The sequence below is a fragment of the Dasypus novemcinctus genome, chromosome X (genome assembly GCF_030445035.2).
Source record: "Dasypus novemcinctus isolate mDasNov1 chromosome X, mDasNov1.1.hap2, whole genome shotgun sequence".
NCBI classification, from domain to species: domain Eukaryota; kingdom Metazoa; phylum Chordata; class Mammalia; order Cingulata; family Dasypodidae; genus Dasypus; species Dasypus novemcinctus.
In genome coordinates, this window is record NC_080704.1 from 47447620 (window position 1) to 47473111 (window position 25492).

At 37.6% G+C, this 25492-nt stretch overlaps 1 protein-coding gene across 8 annotated transcripts in view; it reads right to left on the bottom strand.

Annotated features, from left to right (window-relative positions):
• The window catches only part of CASK (calcium/calmodulin dependent serine protein kinase), a 435002-nt gene that overhangs the window by 49115 nt on the left and 360395 nt on the right, over positions 1 to 25492 (bottom strand). For all 8 annotated transcript variants that reach the window (XM_058291528.1, XM_058291532.1, XM_058291535.1 and 5 more), the window contains exons 12-15: positions 19777 to 19854; positions 17267 to 17347; positions 7325 to 7513; positions 291 to 369 (exon numbers count right to left, since the gene is read on the bottom strand). In XM_058291528.1, coding sequence (XP_058147511.1) covers positions 291 to 369; positions 7325 to 7513; positions 17267 to 17347; positions 19777 to 19854 — 427 coding nt within the window. The remainder of the gene's footprint in view (positions 1 to 290; positions 370 to 7324; positions 7514 to 17266; positions 17348 to 19776; positions 19855 to 25492) is intronic.

Here is a 25492-nt window from a genome sequence, read left to right on the forward strand (position 1 = left end):
ACCTTGCTTTATCTACCATGGTCTCTAATAAGTCAGGATACAAACAATGGTCCAGGGATGTTCCAGTAACAGAACTCTAATATACCCTCCTCTTTCCATTATATATAGGCTGGAGCATACACAGATGAGTGAGAACAAATGGGGTCTAACAGCGATTAAGACCAAAGTTAACTTAAACAGATCTTTTATATGGACCATAAATTAAACAGATGCTTTATGCGGGTCATAAAGAACACTTTCTTCACTAGGCTATAGGAAAAAAATGAGGAAGAATTAGATATAAAACTTACCTTGCCTATGAATCATGCCCCCATGCATAATTCTTGCAACAATACAATGATTTAGCTCATTCATTTTTAAAGTGATCCCCTATAAAAAGTTAAGTAAAAGTAGAATTACTATGAGGGAATAGTTATCCTTTTTATACTTTTTACTTTTATTTAGATAATCTTATTTGCAAAAGTCAGGAAAACATTAAAGAAAATATAAAAAATGGAGGCGGAAACCATCCATTTCTCCACTATGCTATGGCAAAAGTAGTACTTTTGGTATTTTGATTGCTACAATAGTAGTATATATTCATTTTATATAGTGCTTTTTAATCTTCTGATTATAATTATTTTCCATGTTGTCAATCACTTTTTAAAAAGTTTTTATTTACATATAATTGATGCACATATTTAAAGTGTACAATTTGACAAGTCTGATGTATGTATGCATGTACGAAACCATCACCACAATCAAGAGAGTGAACATATCCATGACCCCCAAACGTTTTCTCGTGCCCCTTGGTAGTCTTTACCTCTTATCCCTCCATGTCTCCCACCATCCCCAAGAAACCAGTGATCTTCTTTGCTGCCTATAGATTTGTTTGCATTTTCTAAAATTTTATATAAATGGAATCATATGGTATATAATTTTTTGTATTTTTTTTTTTTACACTCAGCACCATTACTTTGAGATTCATCCATTGTGGCTGCATGCCAATATTTCATTTTCTTTTCTTGCTGAGTAGTATTCCATTGTGTGCATCTATCACAGTTTATCTATCAAATTGTTTCCAGTTTTAGACTATTACAAATGAAGCTGCTATGAACATCAATGTACAAATGTTTTAAGTAGACATATTTTTCCTCTTCTCTTGCTGAAATGCTTAGGAGTGGAATAAATGAATATGGTAGGTATATATTTAAGAAACTGCCAAACAGTTTTTTTAAAGTGGTTGTACCATTTTACATTCCCACCAGTAGCGTGTGAAAGTTACAGTTGTTCCAGAGTCTCACCAATACTTAGTTTGTCAGTCTTTTTAATTTTAGCCATTCTATTAGGTTTGTAGTGATTTTGACTTGCAGTTCTCTGATGAGTAATGATGTTGAGCTTTTATTCATGTGCATATTTGACATCCATGCAGCTTCTTTGTTGAAGTATCCAAATCTTTTGCCCATTTTGAAAACTGGGTTATTTATTTTCCTATTGTTGAGTTTTGAGAGTTCTTTATATATTCTGGATACAAGTCCTTAACCAAATATATGATTGGCAATGATTTTCTCCTTGTCTGTGTCTTGCCTTTACATTCACTTAAAAGTACCTCTTGAAGAACAAACGTTTTAACTTTTGATTAAATGCAATTTATCAATTCGTCCTTTTATGGATCATGATTTTGGTGTTGTTTCTAAGAATCTTTCTCTAGCCCAAGGTCAGAAAGATTTTCTCCTAAAAGCTTAATTGTTTTAGGTTTTACATTTAGGTCTATGATCCACTTTGGGTTAATTTTTGTATGTGGTGAGAGATATGGACACAAGCGAATTTTTTTGTTTTTACATATGGATATCCAATTGTTCCAGCACCATTTGTTATAAAATCTAGTCTTTTTTCACTGAATTCCACTGGCAACTTTGTTGAAACTCAGTTGTATATATATGTGTGAGTCTCTTTTGAAACTCTGTTCGGTTTCATTGATCTATTTGTCTATCTTTATGCTTATACCACACTGTCTTGATTATTGTAGCTTTATATTAAGTCTTAAAATCAGGTACTGTTAGTGCTCCAACTTTGTTCTACTCTATCAAAATTGTTTATGCTTTTCTTTATAAATTTTATATTTAGCTTGCCAATTTCTACAAAAATTATGCTGGGATTTTGATTGGGATTACATTGAATACAGGCAGTTTTCACTTTGCATGGTACAATGTTAACTGAAACATGTTCATATCGCAAACCAAGGACTTACTTTGCATAACTCTGATATGAACATGTTTCAGTTAACATGGTACTATGATAAGTGAGGACTGCCTGTACATACAAAAATTTGGGAGGACTGACATATTAACAATATTGACTCTTCTGTCCTATCTACCCTATATTGCTCTTCTTTTATTTGGGTTTAAAAAATTTTTTCTCAGCAGTATTTTGTAGTTTTCAGGGTAGATGTCTTTTACATAATTTGTCAGATTTATCTCTATTTCATGTTATTGATATTATTGTAGGTGGCATTTTTAACATTTAAATTTCCATTTTTTTCTACCATAATATAGGAATACAATTGATTTTTATATATTAATCTTGTATTCTAAAATTCTAAACTCAGTAGTTCTAGTAGTTTTTTTGTTGTTAATTATGTCATTTCCAAGAAATATAAATGTCATTTCTAATCTGGGTTCTTGTTTGGTTTTCTTGTAATATACTGCTTTTACAATAAGACAACTAAGCAAGTAAATAAAGCTGTATTAAATGTAATGGAGAACTATATCCAATTATAGAAAATGTTATATCTTATATAAAATAATCCCTGTTTTTATGGTGACCAATAAAAAGGAGAAGGAACACACACCTTCACTAGGATCACAGAAAAAGGGCGGCTTTCTTTGAGGAGAATTTAATGGGAAACTCAAGGCCATTTTAATGCTTTCTGAAAAAGTAACCCAGGCATGTAGTTTTATGTTTTTGTCTGTCTGTTTCTGTGTAATAAGTCTTCATATAAAAGATCAAGCAACTGTTATCAGGCTGCTTCACAACATGATGATCACAAGACACTTTTGGGCTTCCTTCTTAATCCCTTCCACCTTCCTGTTTGCTTTGCTGAACATCACCCCTTCTTCCTGCCTTTGCGACAGCCTTTTCTCCTTTATAACACTGTCATAACTGTTCTTGTTAAACAAACTGTGCTAAACCACATATTTGCTTGTTTAATGTAGGCAGTCCTGTGGCAAGTAAGCTCTAGGAAAGCATGGGCCACGTCTGTCTTATCTGCCATGTCACTGGCATCTAAGTAGGCATACAGTGGGCACTTAAACATATGCTTAGGTGAGTGAATATATAAAATGAATGAATGGAATAATAGACTTTGGTACCTGGATGGGATCGTGGGGGTCATTTAGTCAAATAATCTTTTAGAGATGAGCAAACTGAGGCCCACTGTCGTGAAGTGAATTCCCCAAGGCAATCAAAGGCTGCTGCTACCTGTGCTCTTAAGTCAAAGACTTACTCTGAGGGCATTGGACGGCAGATTTGAGGTGCTATGTATGCCCCCTGTCTGCTGCAAGTGCTGGGATAATATGGTTTAATCAGCACTAAAAGTTAGTTGGCCCTTCTTCGGAGTTTGTGTTTCTGTGTGATGGAGCTGGACTCAGATGTGATCTTTATTCACAAGCCTCTCCTGGTACTTTTACCAGAACTGTAGTTGGTGCTGGGTTAAACATATACCCAGGGGATCTGAATCTCTGGACTGACCACATGATAGCCATGCCCTGAGCCTCAACAGACTTCAGCTCCTACATTCCGTTTATTGGACTTACCCCACTCAGCTAACATGGAGGTGAAGAAGGTCAACCACCACACCAGGGAGCCAAGCGTGCCTACAACTGAAAGCAGCAAGATTGCATCCAGCATCCATGTGGAATCTAAGACCCCTCTTGATATAGATGTGGAGTGGACAGAACCATTCCAAGGTCCACAGGATGTAAGAATAGAATATGGATTAGAGTGGACTTACTGATATTCTATTCATGAACTATTATGATTAGTAATTGAAGAAAATGTGGCATTGGTGTGGAGAAAGTGGCCATGGTGGCTGCTGGGTGTGGGGAATGGGAGGAAGAGATGAGAGTTGAAGGCGTTTTCAGGAATTGGAGTTGTCCTGGGTGGTGCTGCAGGGACAATTACCGGACATTGTATGTCCTCCCATGGCCCACTGGGTGGACTGTGGGAGAGTCTGGTCTATGGTGTGGACCATTGACCATGAGGTGCAGCAGTGCTCAGAGATGTATTCAACAAATGCAATGAATGTCTCATGATGATGGAGGAGATTGTTGCTATGAGGGGAGGAGTGAGGTGAGGGGGTGGGGGGTATATGGGGACCTCATTTTTTTGAATGTAATATTAAAAAAATATAGACAAAAAAATGTGAATGAGAATTACCACCTAAAGTGTCTGGAGTTGAGGGCTTTCTGGGAATTGTGGTCATGGGGTCACTGCTCTGTAATTCTTCCTTTAATTTGGAAGGCAATTGGGTAATTTTCTTAAGTAAGTAATTTGTTTTTCTATATCCCAATATCCCCTTTCTATGCTTTGAGGAAAATATATGACCAGGGTGGGGGTGGGGGACTGGTAACAACAGACCAACCATGTGATTAGGAGGTTGGGCTTTGAGCCTGGTCTTATCAGCCTGACCTTCTGGAAAGGGGAGAGGGGGTTAGAAATTGAGATTCCAATAAAAACTCTGAATACTTGAAGTTTGGGTGAACTTCCATAAAGTGGCATCGCTGTTCTGGAGGGGTGATGCATTCTGATTTCATGTGTGGAGGACATGGAAGTTTGAGTTTGAAACCCTCCCAGACCTTGCTCTGTATGTTTCTTTTGGCTTCTTCTTATTTGTACTTTTTTAAAAAAATCAAAATACCACTTTATTTACTGATAAAGATGACATTGGAAAGCTTAGGGCAAGAACAAGTGGCCTACTTAACTGATTCCAGAATTAGCAGATTTATGTACCCACTTTTAGGCAATGTTGGACCAGAGTTAGAATGTCTGTTTCTTGGGCTGCTAGCTCCCAAATGGAAGAAAATATTTGGTCTACATATGCCTATTTTAATTCTTGCTAAATCTATGCTTCCCCAGAGGAAGGGATTAACAGAGGAGTAGAGAGGGGCTGTGACTTATATTAACTGAGCTTCTTCTATATGGATGGAAACATTGGCAAGTATTTTTTCCTAACTGTAGAAACAGTAACTGTGGCCATTAGAAGCTCTCATTGATACTGTCAATCCGCCTCCACCCACCCCTTCCTTCCCAGCACTGCATGCTGGGCATTGCCTTCTTATACCTATAATTCCAAAGATTCCCACACCATTTCCCACTGGAATTTCTGAACTTCTGGAATACAGGGTTGATGTTCTTTGCAGACTTTGCATTTTTAGCTCTTAATATACTGCCTGGCAGCAGGACATTAGTAAATGTTCCATGAATTAATATGTGTGATTTTCCCAACTACAATAGAAGTTCTGTGACTAAAGACTACCTCTTTTAACACTTTTTTCCCCAAGCTTGGAGCTCAGGAAGAGTAAATAACTTGTCCAAGTTTGCACAACTATGTACAGCTGTCAGGGCCTGTGGTCTTTCCATCCACTTATGTTAGGCCATTTCCCAGGCTCTTTCAGAACACAGGGCATCATTTGGGGTCACAGAAAAATAAAACTGCCTCCAAACTCTCTTCCTCTCCTGCTATGTCACCCCTACTCTCAGTATTCTTTGGACTGTGCTTTCTGTGGTCCCATCTATCCATCTGGCATATCTTTTTTTTTTTTAATAAAACCAATCAATTGTATTGATACATCTTAATAAAGCATTGTACCCTTTTTGTTACAACAAAACTATCATCATAAGCCTAGTGCTTTCACTGAGTTTTGAGTTGTTCCAGTGAATGACCAAACCAGAGAGGGTGTTGGGAACTCTCAAATTTGTAGCCAGTTGGTCAGAAGTGCCTGGAACCCCAAACTTGCCACTGGAGTCTGAAGGGCAACCTTGTAGAGGATTGCCCTTAACCTGTGGGGTCTGGCCTAACTCCAGGTAGAGGTGGAATTGTATTGTACTTGTCTGAAATTACTGCAGTTGCTGTACCTCCAAACTTGGAACTTTTCCAACATTCCCTGTCCATACAGTTATGCAAGCCTCAAGATTAAGGGTAATTTTTGATACTTGCTTCTCCCTCAGCCCCAATGTCAAGCCATTATCTAGGTCTACTGATTTTTACTCTTTTGTTATTTCTTAACTCTTTTCACCTCTTTTCATCTTGACATCCATCCCTCTAGTTCAGAATTCTATAATCTCTCCTCTGTACTACTGCAGTTAACAGCCTCTTAACTGGTCTCCCTATAACCACTCTTGTCCCTCCCTAATCCACTCTCCAGGGTAATATTCCTAAAATGAAAATATGATCTTATTTCCCTGCTTAAAACCCTTTAATAGCCTCCCACTGTTTTTAAGATAGAGTTCTTAACATGTTTTTAATACTTGTGTGGTCCAGGTTCTTACCACTCAGCTTATTCTCTGCAGTCCAGCTTACAGTGTCTTCTTTCCATGCTGAAACTATGCTAAGAGCCTTCTCACTACCAGGTCTCTGTACATGCTGTTTGGTTTGCCTGAACAGTCTCCCTCTGACTGCCTTGCTATTGTTCAGTTAACATTAAGGTGCCTTTCCTCGATCTTTCCAATTTATGAGAATTCTTTGAAAATGAAGGTTTAGTATCAATTCTATTCCAAATGTATTCCTAAGCATTGAGAAAATTTATTCATATTAAATAGGTAGATGTGACTGGAAGGAATTTTATTTCAGCAATGTTACTCAATTCTTTGAATGCCTTCCGAATTAAATCTTCCTCTAATTTTCTTGAAGGCAAAAGATCTGGAAACCACCAGATTTGTAAAAGTTGTTTTTTTCCCCCAACAAAACAAAACAAAACACAATAAAACAAAACAATGTCATTAGACATTCACTTTCTCAACGCCTATACCAATTGTCCCTTTCTTTGCTGCCCTGGAGATTTTATACTCTGGGGTAATATACCAGGTATGCTTTTCATTTTTAAAGTCAAAGAGCAATTGTGAAAGGAGAGGTGGGAAGGAGAACCAGTACTAAGGCACTGTGTCAAGCAGAGCAATTCTAGGGAAGAATACTTGAAGGGGAAACTGAGGATTTGGAAACTGATTTCTTTAAGACTATTCATGTTCTTCTTCCCTCTCTACTCCCCTGGTAGAACAAGTTGAAGTTAGCCGATTCAACTCATGTTGGAATTTTTAAGAATACAGAGAACTTTTTTGCCCTACTTACCATTGGTTCATCTGTATTCTTTTGAAACTGTACCAGCCGAACTCTGGTCACATTCTCCATATCCATGTCTCCATTAGCGCTTTCTGGAGAATCGCCATTTAAATAGGGAGAGGTGGGAGGAGGTGTGACTCTCAATGCTTCATCACTGTAAACTTCATGTGCCACTACATCATGAGTTTGAAGTAAGGCCTATTATTTTATGAAGGAAGTAAAATATTAGTAACATTACTATTCCAGCAGAAATATATAATATAAACATATAAAATTATTATTTGTCTCTCAAAGGTATCTTTCATCCAAAGAGAACTAAGCATTACATAGATACAACCAAACCTGAATTTCTTTGTAACGAATAATAATTACATTAGATGGATTTTAAAATAAATGAATGAATCAATGAATGGATAGGTTTGTTGATTACCTGGGAGAGAGATGTTGTCTGATATTATGAAAAAGTTTCCAACTCAATTGTTCAAAGAAAGGCTGATTTATAATGCAAATTCAAATAAATTAGCAGAAAGAATTATTTATAAATAGAGTTGGCAAATTTGTGCTGGGGTTAAAATTGTATAGTAACAATAAGAAATAGTTCAATAGTTGGTATATTGAGCAAATATCTTTCATAGGTAGTATTAATAACAACACTTTTATATTACCCGAAGTATGAATATAATTTATAACACAACTTAGTCAAAGAAATAAAAATACACACAATTGTTTCTGAAAAATACGTAATTTTCCAAAATATACTAAAAATACTCTTAAAGTCTAAAACCATTTAATGTTTTTGTTCATTTCTATTTTTTGGAGCATTTGCCTCCAAAATGAAAAATAAGCTGACAATTATTATTATGACTTCTTTATGCAAAGCCCTTTAATAAAAAGTGATTTCTTTGCACTGATAACTGCCTATGTCATCAGGGTGAACTTGGATAATAAATGTCTCTCGTTTCCTTCTCTAAAAAAGGATAACCTTCCATTTACTGTACTTTTTGTGTTGCTCAAAAAAAACAGCTTTTAATAAGCATGAACAGTTTGTGTTACTATGAACCAAATATATGGTGTATGATTCAAACAAAATTTTTTAATATTAAAAAAAGCATGAACATTTAAAATTTCTCAGAGAATTTAGAGCTAAGTATCACTATGGTTGGAACTTTATACAGCTTATATTTTCTTCCATGCTTACTGTACATTTATTTATTCTATTTTAATAGAATAAGTGTTATTTTAACCTATGATCTTTGTGTAAATAAAATATCTAGAGATAATGAAATGAAATTAAAATAGCTTTAAAAGTATAATCCTTGACATCTTCAATTAAGTTACTTAACTAAAGGCTTATCAAAGTCATGACTAGCCTATTCCAATTTTAAAGGCATGCATATGAGGCAAAAATAAGATAATGTGGAAAAATCATAAAGATGACAATGCTGATTTGTCATCAATACAGAGCATAAGCTTTGAGTAATATACGTGTTTGGGTGCCTAATGAAAATGGTGGACATTTCCGAGATCTCAGATGGCTGGTCAAAACTGGGGTTTGGGTGAGGGGAGCAGAGGAGCACTAAGCAGTGCAAGGCTTGAAAGCAGGGTTCTACAATGTCTCTTGGGAATTTGGCTTCCTCGCCAATGCCCTGACTATACTCTGAACTGACCCCAGAGCCCAAGTGTGTAGGCTGTGCCATATGGGCAAATCTCTCTCTTCCCAACTTAATTTTGTCCACTTAAGAAAGTAAGATTTAAGCTAGAAAGCAAAAATCAGTAATAGACATACTGAAAAAGATCACCTGCCAGAATTAGGTTCATTATATCAATTATATCTGTGTCTTTCAAAACTACAACATTTTAAAAACATACTTTATATGACTGGAGGATATATAGCTAGATAAACAGACAACCATGCTTTCATCAGGAAAATGTCAGTCTGTTGGATTGGAAAAAATGTTTACGTTGCTTTTTGCAAATGACTTCTATCCAGTCTCTAAAATTATATACGTAAACACTTGCAATTAATGTATTATTTATAAGGAAGAATATGCCCATGATCATAAAATAATAACCCAAATTGAACTTTAAAAAGAAAAATGCTCAAATTATGTCACCAAATAAGGTTATACTGAAGTTATTAACCACAATTTGCCACTGCCAAAGGTAAACGATGGCTACCACAAAATGAAATTTAACCTAAGCTCTAATACAAAACAGAAAAAAATACTTTAATGGAAAAATAAAGGGGCCATTTACAAATTGCAAATAAAAGCCATCTGAAACATGTACTTTTAAAAAGAATTACTTAAGAAGGATCATGTAATAGAGAAATACATTTTGTACTGTATTAAGGATATGCATGAAACAACTACCAACTTCAGTCTGACATAAGAAAAAATATGACTACTTAAAAATGAATAGGAAAAATAGGAATTTTAGGTATGAAAAGCAATTCTCTGACTTTCTAATTACAAATCATAAAATCTGTCACTTACAAATGAAACTTTAATGACAATTTAAAGTGATTTTAATCATCATGTTTTTGGAAAAGGATGCAAAATATATTTAAAAAAATTTTCTGTTCTAGATCTTATTTCTTAAAGAAAAAGCTAAACCATTAGCTTTCTATTCTAACACGTAAGAAATTTCTCTTTATCCTAATGCTTCATATTTTACAATTAAAATAAGCAGCGGGTCTTTTAAATGGAATCAGTCTTTCAAATGGAATAACTGAAAACAGGATTAATCAGAGAATACTTTTTATCATGACCTCTAAAGATAGAATACAGATTTTTAAAATAATTTAAATCTATACTTAATTTACCCTACCTGTAATTACTGTAAATATTTATAAGTATCTGTATTTTAAGTGTTAGGCAATTCAATGTTAAATCATCATATTATAATGATCGTAAAGCAAAAGCCAGATAACTGAGTAAATAAGTGTCAAGCTATAAAAATGGGAGGAATAACTCCCAAACTTCAGTATAATAAAAATATTATAGGGAAGTGGATTTGGCTCAATGGATAGAATGCCCATCTACCACATGGGAGGTCCAGGGTTCAAACCCAGGGCCTCCTGACTCCTGTGATGTGCTGGCCCATGCGCAGAACTGATGTGTGCAAGGAGTGCCGTGCCACACGGGGGTGTCCCCTGCGTAGGGAAGCCCCATGCGCAAGGAGTGCAGCCCGTTTAAGGAGAGCAGCCCAGTGCGAAAAAAGTGTAACCTGCCCAGGAGTGGCGCCACACATGCAGAGAGCTGACGCAGCAAGATGACACAACAAAGAGAGACACAGATTCCTGGTGCTGCTGACAAGAGAACAATTGGACAAAGAACACACAGTGAATGGACACAGAGAACAGACAATGGGGGGGGGGAGGGGAGAGAAATTTTAAAAAAATCTTTAAAAAAAAATTACAAGCATAAACATACTTGACGCCGGCTGTTAGTATTTCTTTAAAAATACATGGATTTTGAATCCATGGCTTACAAATGTTTATAAGATACAAATCCCTAGAGGCTACAGAGACTCACAGGTTCTATGGTCATGGCAGATGGAGTTCAGTGCCATGTCAGTTGGCCCTACTTAGGAGTTTGTGTTTCTGTGTGATGGAGCTGGACTCAGATGTGATCTTTGTTCACAAGCCTCTCCTGTCACTTTTACCGGAACTGTAGTTGGTGCTGGGGTTTAATATATACCCAGGGGACCTGAATCTCTGGACTGACCATGTGATAGCCAGGCCCTGAGCCTCAACAGACTTCAGCTCCTACACTCTGGTTTACTGGACTTACCCCACTCAGCTAATATGGAGGTGAAGAAGGTCAACCACCACACCATGGAGCCACGAGTGCCTACAACTGAAAGCAGGAGAATTGTATCTAGCATCCATGTGGAATCTAAGCCCCCTCTTGATGTAGATGTGGAGTGGACACAACTATTCCAAGGTCCACAGGATGGAGGAAAAGAGTATGGATTAGAGTGGACTTACTGATAATCTATTCATGAACTATTGTGATTAATAATCGAAGAAAATGTGGCATTGGTGTGGAGAAAGTGGCCATGGTGGCTGCTGGGGGTAGGGAATGGGAGAAAGAGATGAGATGTGGAGGTGTTTTCGGGACTTGGAGTTGTCCTGGGTGATCCTGCAGGGACAGTTACTGGACATTGCATGTCCTCCCATGGCCCACTGAGTGGAACGTGTTAAGAGTGGGGACGATGATGTGGACCATTGACCATGAGGTGCAGCAGTGCTCAGAGATGTATTCACCAAATGCAATGAATGTCTCATGATGATGGAGGAGATTATTGTTATGGGGGGAGGAGTGGGGTGAGGGGGGTGGGGAGTATATGGGGATCTCATATTTTTTGAATGTAATATTAAAAAAATAAAGACACACACAAAAAAGATACAAAGCCCTAGAGATTTAACATAGTATATGTAGTTCAGAATTATATTTCTCACATAGGACATTACCTATACATATGTTTATTTGGGAATGGATCAATGAGCTCAATTTAAATTTATAGAAAAACTGATAGTTGTTACAAATCAACCTACTTTTAAGAGCATAGGCTCTGGGGACAACAAGGTGTGGGTTTTGAACCATAGCACTGCTATTCACTAGGTGGGTGATCTTAAGCAAGTCTCTTTACCTTTCTAGGACTTAGTTTCCTCATGGAACTGTAAAATGTGGCTAATCATATCACCTCACAGCCCAATCATCAGCAAGTAACTGTTGTATCCAACCATCTTCAAAACAGAACCTCAAGCTTTACTTCTTACCATCCCCCAACACCCATCCTTCTCCAAGACTCTTCTACTTCTCACAATAGCCTTTTTTTTTTTGGTGGGAACACTTTTTTTTTTTGTCTTTATATTTTTAATGTTACAATAAAAAAATGAGGTCCCCATATACCCACCACACCCCTCGCCCAACTCCCCCCCATAACAACAACTTCTTCCATCATCATGAGACATTCATTGCACTTGGTGAATACATCTCTGAGCACCGCTGCACCTCATGGTCAATGGTCCACACCATAGCCCACACTCTCCCACAGTCCACCCAGTGGGCCATGGGAGGACATACAATGTCCAGTAACTGTCCCCACAGCACCACCCAGGACAACAACAAGTCCTGAAAACGCCCCCACTTGCATCTCTTCCTTCCATTCTCTACCCAGCAGCCACCACGGCCACTTTCTCCACACTAATGCCACATTTTCTTCAATTACTAATCACAATAGTTTATGAATAGAATATCAGTAAGTCCACACTAATCCATACTCTCTTCCTCCATCCTGTGGACCCTGGAATGGTTGTGTCCACTCCACATCTACATCAAGAGGGGGTTTAGATTCCACATGGATGCTGGATACAATTTTCCTGCTTTCAGTTGTAGGTACTCTTGGCTACCGGTGTGGTGGTTGACCTTCTTCACCTCCATGTTAGCTGAGTGGGGTGAGTCCAATAAACCAGAGTGTAGGAGTTAGAAGTCTGTTGAGGCTCAGGACTCGGCTATCACATGGTCAGTCCAGAGATTCAGGTCCCCTGGGCATACACTAAATCCCAGCGCCAACCACAGATCCGGTAAAAGTAACAGGAGAGGCTTGTGAACAAAGATCACATCTGAGTCCAGCTCCATCACACAGAAACACAAACTCCAAAGTAGGGCCAACTGACATGGTACTGAACTCCATCTGCCATGACCAGAGAACCTGTGGGTCTCTGTAGCCCTCAGAAGAACCAATACCAGAGGCTGTATCTACTTTATCTGTTTCTGGGACTCTGCTGAGGTGTGCATAAGGGCAACCCTTCTGATAACCACCTGGCTCTTTTTGGAGACTCATAGCCGCCATATAAACTCATTTGTCCTTTCCATTTCCCCCTTTTATTCAGGTCAAAAAGCATTTTTAACTCCTGGTATTATATGTAGACTGAGATATTCTGCTGGTCCGAGTTGACCCTTTTATTCAAGGTCATTTTCTTTTCTTTCTTTTTTTTTTTTTTAAAGATTTATTTATTTATTTAATTCCCCCCCCCTCCCCTGGTTGTCTGTTCTTGGTGTCTATTTGCTGCGTCTTGTTTCTTTGTCCGCTTCTGTTGTCGTCAGCGGCACGGGAAGTGTGGGCGGCGCCATTCCTGGGCAGGCTGCTCTTTCTTTTCACACTGGGCAGCTTTCCTCACGGGCGCACTCCTTGCGCGTGGGGCTCCCCCACGCGGGGGACACCTTTGCGTGGCACGGCACTCCTTGCGCGCATCAGCACTGCGCATGGCCAGCTCCACACGGGTCAAGGAGGCCCGGGGTTTGAACTGTGGACCTCCCATGTGGTAGACGGACGCCCTAACCACTGGGCCAAAGTCCGTTTCCCCTCAAGGTCATTTTCTAGTTACATCATCAGCTGGTACTTGGTAGTAATCCCTCGGCACCAGGGAGGCTCATCCTTGGGAGTCATGTCCCAAGCTGGGGGGAAGGCAACGCATTTACATGCTGAGTTTGGCTTCGAGACTGGCCACATTTGAGCAATATGGAGGCTCACAGGAGGTAACTCTTAGGCACCCTGTAGCTCTAGGCCTAGTTCATATGTCAGGTGCACAGGCTCATAATTGTAGACATCAGTATCAAGGGCTCATTGTTGGACCATCTGTCTTTATTGGTCTTTGCCGTTTCACTTGGGGAATTGTTGTTGTTCCTGTAGTGACTGTGATAGAGCTCCCATGGCTAGGAACTCAGCACTCCCTCAGTTGTTGTTTTTCATTGTAACAACTATGAAAATATCCAAACATTTTTATGTACCCTGGATATATGCCCTGGAGAACTCCCTGCCAACCATGTGTCCCCTGTCAGTAACATCCCATACCAGTGTTTTTCCCCTGCCACAATAGCCTTTTAATTTATCTCTTTCTTTAACTCTTGTCCATTCCCTATACATCAGTCCCTGTGATCTCTAAAGCACAGACTGGATATTTTCTGCTTTGCAATCCTGTAGTGTCCTCCTACTGCCATCAGGAGAAAATCCAGACTCTTTACCAAGGTTGATAAGGCCTTACTTGGTCTGGTCTCTGTCAACCTCTCTGAGTTCAACTTGTACCACTCTTTCCCTTGTTTACTATATCCTGACTACAATGGCCTTATTTCTATTCCTTGAACCTTCAAAGCTCCTGCCTGCCTCTGGGCCTTTGCATTTGCTTTTCCCAATGCTTAAACATTCAGAAGGTTGTTTCTTTCATATAACTCAAGTCTTACTGCCCAAGTATTAACTCCTCAGAGGGGCCTTCCCTCAACTATCTAAAGTAGCTCCCATTTTACTATCATCTCTATCTCATTACCTTTCTTTTTCTTCAGTTATTATCACTAATTGAAATTATCTTACGAGTTTACTTGCTCACTGTCTGTCTCTACCTCACCTACCCATCAACGTTCACTCCATCCACAATAGAACTGAAGTTCCATGAGGGCAGGGACCTTGTTTGTCCTAGTCACCACAATATTCTTAGTGCCTAGCATTGTGCCTGGCATGTACATAGTTGATAAATGAATGAATGAAAAAAATTTTAAGCACCTAGATAGGTATTAAAGAAATTTTAAGATTTATTATTTCTGAAAACGTTTACTAGTGAGGTCCATTCACTAGTGAGTAGGAGGCAGGCAAGCCTCCTACATGGGGGCATGTATTAGAATATTAAGCAGACTCCCTGGCACCAAGGGATTACTACCAAGCACTAACTAGCAATGCAACTGGAAAAAGGCCTTGGCCAAAAGGGGGAAAGGGTAAAGACAAATGAGTTTATATGGCTAAGAGACTTCAAAGTGAGTTGGGAGGTCATTCCAGAGACGCTTATGTATGTCTCAGCAGGATCCTATTGACTGCCAAATTAAATACTGCCTCAAATAGCAGGGCTCCTGAGGACTCTGGAGACACCCAGACACTATACACAGGGCAGAGAGCTTAGGAGTTTGGCCAGTGGGCCCTACTTTGGAATTTATACTCCCTGGTGTGACAGAGTTGGACACAGTTGTGGTTTCCCTACACATGACTCCTCTGCCCCTTCTATTTAAACCTACAGTTAGTACTAGAGTGGAGAAGTGTATGTCCAAGAGACTTAAATCTTTGGGCTTTCCATGTGCCAGTTAGGCCCTGAGTCTCAACAGCATTGTGACACCTACTCTCCAGTTCACTGGACTCACCCAGGACAACTAACAAGGAGATGATGATGGACAATAACCATCCCAAGGAGTAGAGAGAGCCTGCAAGTGCAAGCAAGATATTCCCATCTACCTGCCCCATGGGATCTAAGGATCTAAGTCCCCTCTCAATTAGAGGCAGAGTGGGCATTGCCATCCCAGAATCCTTAGGATTGGGGAATGAATGATGAACTAGACTAGACTTACTGTTATTCTATAACTTATTGTGATTCTAGCAATGGAAGAACTGTTATCACTGATGTGGAGACAGTGAACAATGGAGGTTCTGAGGGGAAGGAGAGGGAAAAATAGGTGTAATATGCGAGCATTTTCGGGACTTGGGAATTGTCCTGAATGACACTGTAATGACAGATACAGGCCATTATATATCTTATCATAACTTACAAATATGTGTGGGAGAGAGTGTAAACTACAACGTAAACTATAATTCATGCTTAGTGGCAATGCTCAAAAATGTGTTCATCATCAATTGTGACAAATGTACCACACTAACAAAGGACGTTGTTAATGTGGGAAAATGTGTGAGAGGTAGGTAGCAGGGCATATGGGAATCCTGCATATTTTTTATGTAACATTTATGTAAAAATAATCTAAGTATCTTTTTTAAAAAAAATAAAAAAGTATATTACATACAAAAAAAAAGAATATTAAGCAGATGAGTACAAACAAATATAAAAAGTTAAAGAAGGGAAAGGTCAGTGTGGATTTTAGAGGTGTCAGGAGGAGAGATTTTGATGGTAGAGGTAGGATTTGTGCTTAATTCTAGGCTTACACACTTAAGTTGTAAAAAGTGCCTCACCTGACAGGCATAGAATCTGACTTCCTACTATAGTTGCTGCTATCACAGATAATCTTCAGAATTATACTATTTCAGCCTTTAATGCTTGGGTTGGAGAGTTAAGGGTGGTCACTTTGAGGATAAAACGATTTCAATGACAGGGTCAAAGTTTTAAAAATATTATATCAATTCATACCATGTATGGCAAAACTCACAGGTAATTGATATGATACACATATAACGCTTTTACTATTATTTTAAATTATCATCTGCAACAGTAATAATAAAAACATAGTTTTAAAGCCAGACTTTCTCCCAAAGGGCAGTCTGCTGGATTTACCATTCTCCACATACATTCCACTTACACCAATGTGGCTAATGCTTTAAACATGTTATATATTTTGGCATGAATTTCTATCTGTAATCGCTTTTGAACTGCACTTAAGTAGGTGAACAAAGAACTTTTTCTAAAGAAAAATACTTTACCTATTTTGAATTTTCATAATCATTTAGTTTTATTATAATAATTGGCTAAATTACAGGTGCTATCCTCATTTTCCATACAGTAGAAATGAAGACAGTATAAGAGTTTTGCATTGTCAAAAAAGAGATATAATTCTTCCAATACATCGCTAGTCAGAGAATTATTTATTAGAGAAAACTGTCTGCAGTTTCAGCATAAAGAGCTCCAGTGACTTGAGGACTGCCCTATAAGGAAGCAAATCCCTTGTCTGATGGCTACACAGTCCCTGAAAAGCCACTTCACAAAATGGCATCTTTACAACTGTGACACGATGTAAACAAAGGACTCTTGATGTATTTGGCATTACCTAGCATTATAATCTTAATGGTCTGATAGTATGTGGATAAAATGTATTTCATGAATCTAGCTATATTTTATGAGGGTTATTAAAAACTTCTTTTGAAAGTGAGGCCTTAGTTTTATGGAAGTTTGTTACTCACCATGAAATGAGGTTGTGTTAAAATACGCTTTAGTTCTTTTGCATCATTATTCTCAGGGTAACATGAAATTTCTTCCAATACCTCAAAAATAAGCAACATATATAATACTGTAAACATAATACAAGCTTTAGAAGGTACAGAGGTCTTTTTAAATTAAAAAGTTATGAATGGTTTTTATGACAGGCAAAACAATTATTTTGGAAAAAAATTCGTCATTTTATTCAAAGGTGATTAATATACAAAAGAATTGCACTGATGATAACAAAATATAAAACAAATTGCTATAATAGTCTGCCTACTTTACCCAACTATAATCCAAGAGGTTATTGAAAAATACAAAACAAAATGGCAAGCCTGTATTTATTGCAGGATTAGGCAAGTCAATGGGAACATCTCGCAAATCTTTTTTCAAACTCACTATCAAATGAATTGGTAATATAAGTTAATAATAGCTTCCTTTTACATTTACAGAAACGTCAATTCCTTTTAGAAAGTGCAAAATGAAACAAGCTCACGGGGAAAAAAACAATTTAAAGAAGAAAAAAAGTAAGTAATTTTCCTTGTAACTTGACAGGATCAATGTTATTCTTCACTTTCATCTCCCCAGTAGAGAAAACCACACTTTTGCCAATGGTTCCTAGGATTAATTGCCAGGGAATCCAAGAGAATGATACTTAAAAATTTTTTTCTTTTCTCTCCACTCAAATTTTCCTCACTAATTAGTGCTTAACAGTCTCTATGTGTTGATACCAGTAAAAATGGCTGTTTCAATCAATCTTGTCTTTCAAAAGTTATTCCTTGTTACCAGGATGGGTTTTATCCATTTAAATCTTAATTATGCAACATTAGCCAAGGGAAAAGCCTCTGTTCTTTTTCAGAGTAACTGTTCCTGCTCTGTTTATGGATGCATTCAGAGTAGTTTTATACATTGCTCTCAATTGAATTCCAAACGTTTTTTTAATCAAGGATTCCTTCCGCAGGACTGGATGTCAGGGGCACACAAGTCATCTATCCATTAGGTATCTCTCCAGCCTCACCTGTGAGAATCTTACCACTGCTTCAAACTGGAGTAGGAAGGGAAGTTGTGAGGTCACTTGGTTTAAAGCTTAAATTTCAGCATCGTACCTATAATGTTCTGTGTTACTCAACTACCTCCTCTGGGAAAAACAAACAAAAACTACAGGGTTTCTTTCTTATCAAAATATCCCATTAAACAGTGCTGGTTATGCTGTTAATTCATATTGTTTAATGATAATAAACCAATTTGCCTTGGTTTATTTTATGCTTCAAGTTTCTCTGCCAGTGAAATGAAAGGATTAAACCATATACTGGTCTCCTAAGTATGGCTAGGTTGAACCTTCCAATAGGTTTTCAATGTCCAGTTGAGACAAAGAATTGTCCTCAGAGTGTCTCTGCTTCTTTTACTTGGCTATTATGAAGATAGGGTGGTGACTCATGGCCCCAGTTGGTGATAACTTGATTCCTTTCAAAGATAAGTTGGTGGGCAAAGTCAGGATAACATCTAGCTGGTGCCATGACAGAGTGAGTAGGCCTGGCAACCTCTACGTTTATCTGCCTTGTTTCTCAGTCAATACACTATATATTCCTTTACAGGTCTTGTGTTTAAAATCTGGTAGGGAAGGGATTATGTCTTTCCCTTAGAAATCTCACTTTTCAAGAATTTTTTTTTTAAAAGGAGAAATGTTTATTTGCACAGAGGCTTTTATAACATAAAAACAAAAACAAAAACCAAACTGAAAGAAACCAAGGTGAGTAAAAATGTGGGAATTGCTAACTCATTATAATTTAGCATCAAAGAACAATTATGCTGTCGTTAGAATTTATATTATGACCAAGCAGAAACAGAAAAAAGACTATTGTATAATATAATGTAGAAAAATAAACATTTTTATTGCAATTATATAAAAATTTATATGCAAATGGATAGTGACTGGAAAAGGATATGCAAAAGTGAAAATTACTGTATTAGGGTGGATGGGATTATGGATGAATTTCTATTTTCCAAATTTGATGCAATGTTATGTATATATAATTTAAAAGATTTAAAAAAAGTTTGTGGCATATACAGTTATGAACACTAACTGACAATTTACAAAAACAGTTTCTTTGAACTTGGTATCTTTAATTGCTATAAATATTTAATTACCTTTCAAACATTAGCAACTTTAAAAAGCAACTTAAATTTTCATAACCTATTTCCACCAAATGCAATAAAAGAACTTAAAAAAAGAGAAGTAAAATAGATATGTTACCATATTCAAGTTTATATAGCAGAAACAGAACTAGAAACCTGCTAGGCATGGTTGTTACTGAGATTTTTTTTCTTTTTTGCATGGAAACTGTTCAGTGATAAACTTAGAAATACTAATCTGAGTATGAAGAGTCAAACTGTGACTCCAAGGAAACTGCCTCTCAATGTGCAACAGAAATATTTTCAATCAAGGTAGCCAATATGATAGCCCAAAACTTTTACAAAATATATCACTTACCTCTTTGGCTCTCTGTACTGCATCACTTGGAGGATTCCTGATTTGAGGTGAAGACTTGGTGTTAATTTTGTCGTACAGCTAAAAACAAAGAAGAAAATTGAATCAACACTCATAATCCTTTGCTATAATTCAGAGCTTCATATTTATCATTTCACTAACCAATATTTTCCTTTTAAAAAGGCAGGATGATGATTTCAGGGTTAATAATCTCTCATTCATTAAAAAAACCTTGTGGGAAGATGGGTCAAAGCCTATCTTTTAAAAAATCATCTTTAAGTAGATGGTTCTATATTCCATCAACGTGGCAATTTCCTTGTCATTTTAAATTCATCAGTATTTCAATAATTATAGTGTTTTTTTCCTCTCTGATAAAAGCAACAGTAAACAACATGAAAATGAATACAGAGTAAAATAAAAGAATGCTTTCTGGCCAAGGCATGTCTGAAAGAATTTTCACAGAAACCTAAATCTTGGGAAAGGGCAAATCCAACTCCTTCTAGGAAGGAATGTTCTCATAAAAAAAGGTTTATGCTTGTTTTTCTAGGGCTGTTCATTAACAGTATCAGTGCTGGAATCTTTCAGGATGAAATCAAGGACATAAAAGTTCTTCCTTTGGAATTTGCGAATTCAGAGTATGAGAGAAACTGAAAAGAAACTAAATATATTTTTAAAATCCCACAAATTGAAATGTCCAAAGTTTAACTGTCTGAAGAAATTAATTCCATTTTAGAGAACAATCTCTGTAGTTTAGAAAAGCAATTAAAACATTAATATCTACTTCAAGCATAATGTCACATATTCAAAAGTGTATTCTGAAAAGTAAAAAGTTAAAAATTATCTTAGCTAGGCATAACACTTCTGTTTCCTAACTTCTCTAAAATAGGTGGGGATTTTTTTGCTGTTTGTTTTGTTCTTTTCTTCCCTCCTCTACTGTGTACACCAATGCTAGTTGAGATGTCAAACACTGTAAATACTCTTCAGTGTTCAGTTAGATTTGTTTATACTGATGGAAGATAAATCTTTACGACTTGTAAATATTTGGACCAAACCATATATAAAAATGCCCTCGAGAACAATGTGAAGATAGAATAGAGACCGTTTTTAAATGATGGCATTAAGAAAGCACTACTAAATCTCAGATTAATAAGTAGTAAAGGTAGACTAGTAAAATATCGCTCTGTTTAACACATAATATTAACATTTTAGAGAACTAGTGATATGTGGCTGGTTCATGAAAGTTTGACAAAATTCCTGTAGCACATACATGGGTAGTTTCTGTTTCTAAAGATTGTTTGTAAATCTGAAATTTGGTAGGGACTATATTTTCCCATAGAAATAATGCTATAGTGATTATGTTCCCAGACTAGTCTACAGAAATAAACAAAATACTGTAAATATGCAATAAAAAATAGTAAAACAGATACAAACTAAGGGATCACAAGTTAAAAAAAAGTATTTAAAATACATGAAACTTAAAAAATTGACTCACAAGCCATTACTTGATACGTTATAATATTAATAAACAAAATAAAAAACCCAGATGAATAATAAAAAGAGTTTTTAAAATCTTGAATATTTCTCTTTGAAAAGAAGCAAACTGAAATGGAGGGTGAAAAGGATGAAGGGGTGACTTCTGTGAGTATTCTAAAGACTTTGAAGTCCTGTTAAAGGCTTTATAAGTTGATGGCACTGTCACTTTATAATACCAAATTTCACCACAAACTTTAAGCTTTGCCTTTTTCTTGACCAAGGACTATTACTAACAATACTTTAAAAATATTATTAACAATAGGATTAGTTTCTTTTTTATACACTGAATAAATGCACATTAATTTTTACTCACAGAGCAACAAAAATTCCACAACTCCTCAAAGTGCTCTCACTCTATTATTTGAGACTTCGTTGAGCATTAACAGTACAAGTAGTAACAACAATAAAGGATACTTTTATTGAGCACTTACTACATGCTAGTCTAAGCTTTTAACATATATTCACTCATTTAGCCTCAAACAACCCTATGAAGTTGGTACTCTTATTTTTCCCACTTTACAGATAAAGAAATTTAGGCACAGAATGGCAACGTGAGAACCATTCTAGTCTTACAACAATTTCACAGGTGGTATGTAGATGCCTGGAGTCTCACTACTTTCAAGGCCCAGCTCCAAGGAAGGTGCTTAGATCAAATTTTCTTCTGCTCCTTTTGACTGGTCTGATCCAATTCAATCATACATGCACCGAAAGAGTAGTGGAACCAGTGGTGGGGTGAGGATGCTTAATATCAAAGGCAGATAAAATGAGAAAGAATTAAAAGAAGGGGCCTTCTGCCTTGGGGCTCTGCCCTTCCAAACCATAGGAGAGCACAAGGACTGGAGCTCCCAAGGCAGGCAACTGGATGGAGAGAAGGGCATCCATGTGATTAAAATACATTGGTGAACTTCAATTACCTGCTTATTAACTGAAAGGGCAAGTGAGAACCAAGAAAGGCAGGCACAGGGAAGACACTTACTTTGCAGCCATCAGAGGGAAGAAGTGACTCCTTGTTTGCTTGCCCATGTATCCATCCATCCATCCATCCATCCATCCGTCCAATATTTATTGAGGTCCTACTATGTGTCACACAGTGGGGTTCTATTCACTCTGTCCTGACAGAACTCATAAATTCCAAAGACATGTATAACTGAAGGCCCAGAAACTTATGATAGCTTAATTCCTTCAAGGGTCTGAGAATAGTTTGGTCCCCAGCAATATCAACTGGAAAAGATCTCAGTGACAGCCTATCTGGATAAGTATTACTGTATGTCTATTTCTGCCTTAAAGACTTAAAATAGTTTAGAAGTGCAAACCATTCGAGAAGTATGGCAAAGCACGTAAGTAAGAAGTCATCATGGAGTAAATTTGATTGCAATGTAATGTTAAAGTATTTTACAATAGTAGTCAGAAATATGCTGGTTTTCAATTTTTCATTCTTATGAGTCATTTTCATATTGTATGCTGCCTCTAAGTTGATAGTCAAGACTCTAAGTTCAAATCCAAGTAGAGTTTTGCCAGTGTCTTGGGGGAAGTGAGAGGTGGATAGGTTTTGAGAACAAAGGAAGGCTGTAGTTGTGTTCTCTTTAACACTCTTTACTCCCTTCCTCATTTCATCACACTTACATAAATATAAATAATGTGATCTGGGACTTTACCTGCTATCTTGGACTTTAGTTAAAGCCCCAAGCTCAGGCCAACAAACAGTAAGTGGCACCAAGTCTGCTAGGAAGCTGCCAGACAACCTCTCCAGAACTTGTTGTAAGGTGGCCAAAGTGGTCCTTCCACATTCACACCAGTACCCCATTTGGCCTATTTATTATTTGTCTTTATTTTTTTAATATTACATTAAAAAAATATGAGGTCCCCATATACCCCCCACCCCCCTCACCCCACTCCTCCCCCCATAACAACAATCTCCTCCATCATCACGAGACATTCATTGCATTTGGTGAATACATCTCTGAGCACTACTGCACCTCATGGTCAATGGTCCATATCATAGCCCACACTCTCCCAGGTTCCACCCAGTGGGCATTTGGCCTATTTAAGCAGAAGGCTGGACTATATAGGAATCACAGGTTTGGGGAGAGCAAGTATTTGATTTTCCCTTCTCCTTATGGGGAAGGAAAGTGGGAAGGAGTTGCCCCCTTCCTATTCAAAGTGAAGGATGATGGGGTGCTCCAAAAGAAACATGCATAGGAAGCTGGAGGTGCCAGCAAGAAGAGCACACTATCTCATTCTCTGGAGGGAAACTTGCAAAGTTGCAGAAACCTATAAGTCTACGTTGGTGTACCAGGAAGTTATTCTGAGAGAGAGAGAGAGTCCTTGGGGAAGCTTGACATGTGGCATCTGGGGTCCTAAGTGAAAAGAGACTGGTGATTATCTCTTTTCTGGCTGGAGGCTGACCAAGGCAGCCGGGGAGGGTGAGAGGCCAGCAATAGGGCAGTCCACACTTCTGTATACTGGGGTAAGAATGTGTGTGTTTCTCATTAGCCAAGAAGATGCCTCAGAATGTAACCTGGCTGGAGTAATCTTGATGGAACCCTGTCCAAGCGGGTTGCTGTCACAAACAAAGAGGACCCAGAAGCAAGTAGCCATGGGTTAGTATCTGGAGGCAAGGGCCAAAAGGGTGCTCCTGAGGTCAGCTGCAGAGTATGCTGATGATGTAGAAGCTACACACTTGCAACCCAGGACAGAGCCAACATTTAGATGCCTGTCACATCAAGGGCATCAAGAGCCTAGATGGAGCCACACACAGCATCAGCTCATTAATATACTTTTGTCCTTTTCTTCTAATTCTCTCCACTAGAAGACTAAGCAGCAGTAGAATGGGGAAGGAAGGAGGTGGAGTGAAAAATTCAGAGGTAGAAGAAAAGACCATATATCCCTCTCCAGTGCAGACCTGAGCCTGGCCAGCCTTGAGTTGAGGAGAAGGAACAAGCTTTGAACTGCACATGAGACTAAATGTTTGATTTGGACTGAACAACCAAACTCTTTAAAGTGACTAGAAAGCTATGAGATTTTCCTAACATATCCTGTAGGGGTGTAGTGTGGCAGAGACTTCCTGTTTTTCCCTCCAAATCCTAGTAATAGAACTCGCAAAATTTTAAAATAAAGTCTCTATTTTCTATCTTCTCTTGCAGCTAAAATGTGGCTATGGCTAGGCTCTGTCCATTCAAATGTAAGTAGAAGTGTTATGTACAACTTCCAGGCAGTGCCCAATAAAGGAGAAAGCATGTCCCATTCCTTCTTTTTTTCCTTTCTCACTCTGTCTTCCTGGCTGGAATGCAGAGCTAATGACTGGAGCTCAAGCAGCTATCTTGGATCACGAGATGGAGACCATGTGTTAAGAGTGGTGGAATAACTATATAGAAGGAACTTGGCTGTCTAATGATTGTGGAGCTGCCCTACCAGCCACAGACTGCTTATCTCTGGATTTAGTTTATAAGAAAGAAAAAAAATCTTGTTTAAGCCACTGTAATTTTGGAGTTTTCTGTCACAGAGTCACTAATCTTATCTTTTATGGGCAGGGAAGGGGAAGATCCATCAGAGTATTTATGAAGGAAGTGTAGTTGAGAAAAAAAAACTACTTTTTGTTTGTACCCATTCAGCAAACTGGCAGCATAATATAAATCTAAATCCCTGTGTTTGTGGGCCCTCTAGTAGCGAAGGCTAGAGCTCTGAAAGCAGGTTTATGTAACTGGCTGCTTAAGGTACATGATTAGAGAATATTCTGTTCATATGCTTCTTTCTGTTTTCCATGCTAGACTATGGAAGTTCTTAGACATTAAGTAATAGCACTCAGCATGAAGCTAAGTAAACCGTAGACATTTAATAAATGTTTCTTCAAAAATAATTGAATTGGTACCTAAGAATTATAAATAGTTTTAAAAATTCAGAGTAACATAAAAATAAACATAGTAGCAATACTTATTTTGGCTTGATCCTTTAAGAACAAGACCTTGGTCCTGCTTGTACACTTAAAAACTTTGCCTTAAAATTAAGAAATATACTTTGACCATATTTAATTGCTTTTTTTGGTATGCTTCAAGTCTTATGATTGATTTCATAAAATTTTCAAGGTAGAAGAGACCTTAGAGATTCACCATGATTCAATGTCTTCATTTTAAAAAGAAAAAAGCTGAGGTCGAGTGAGATGAAGTGACATGCTCAGGGTCATTCAGCC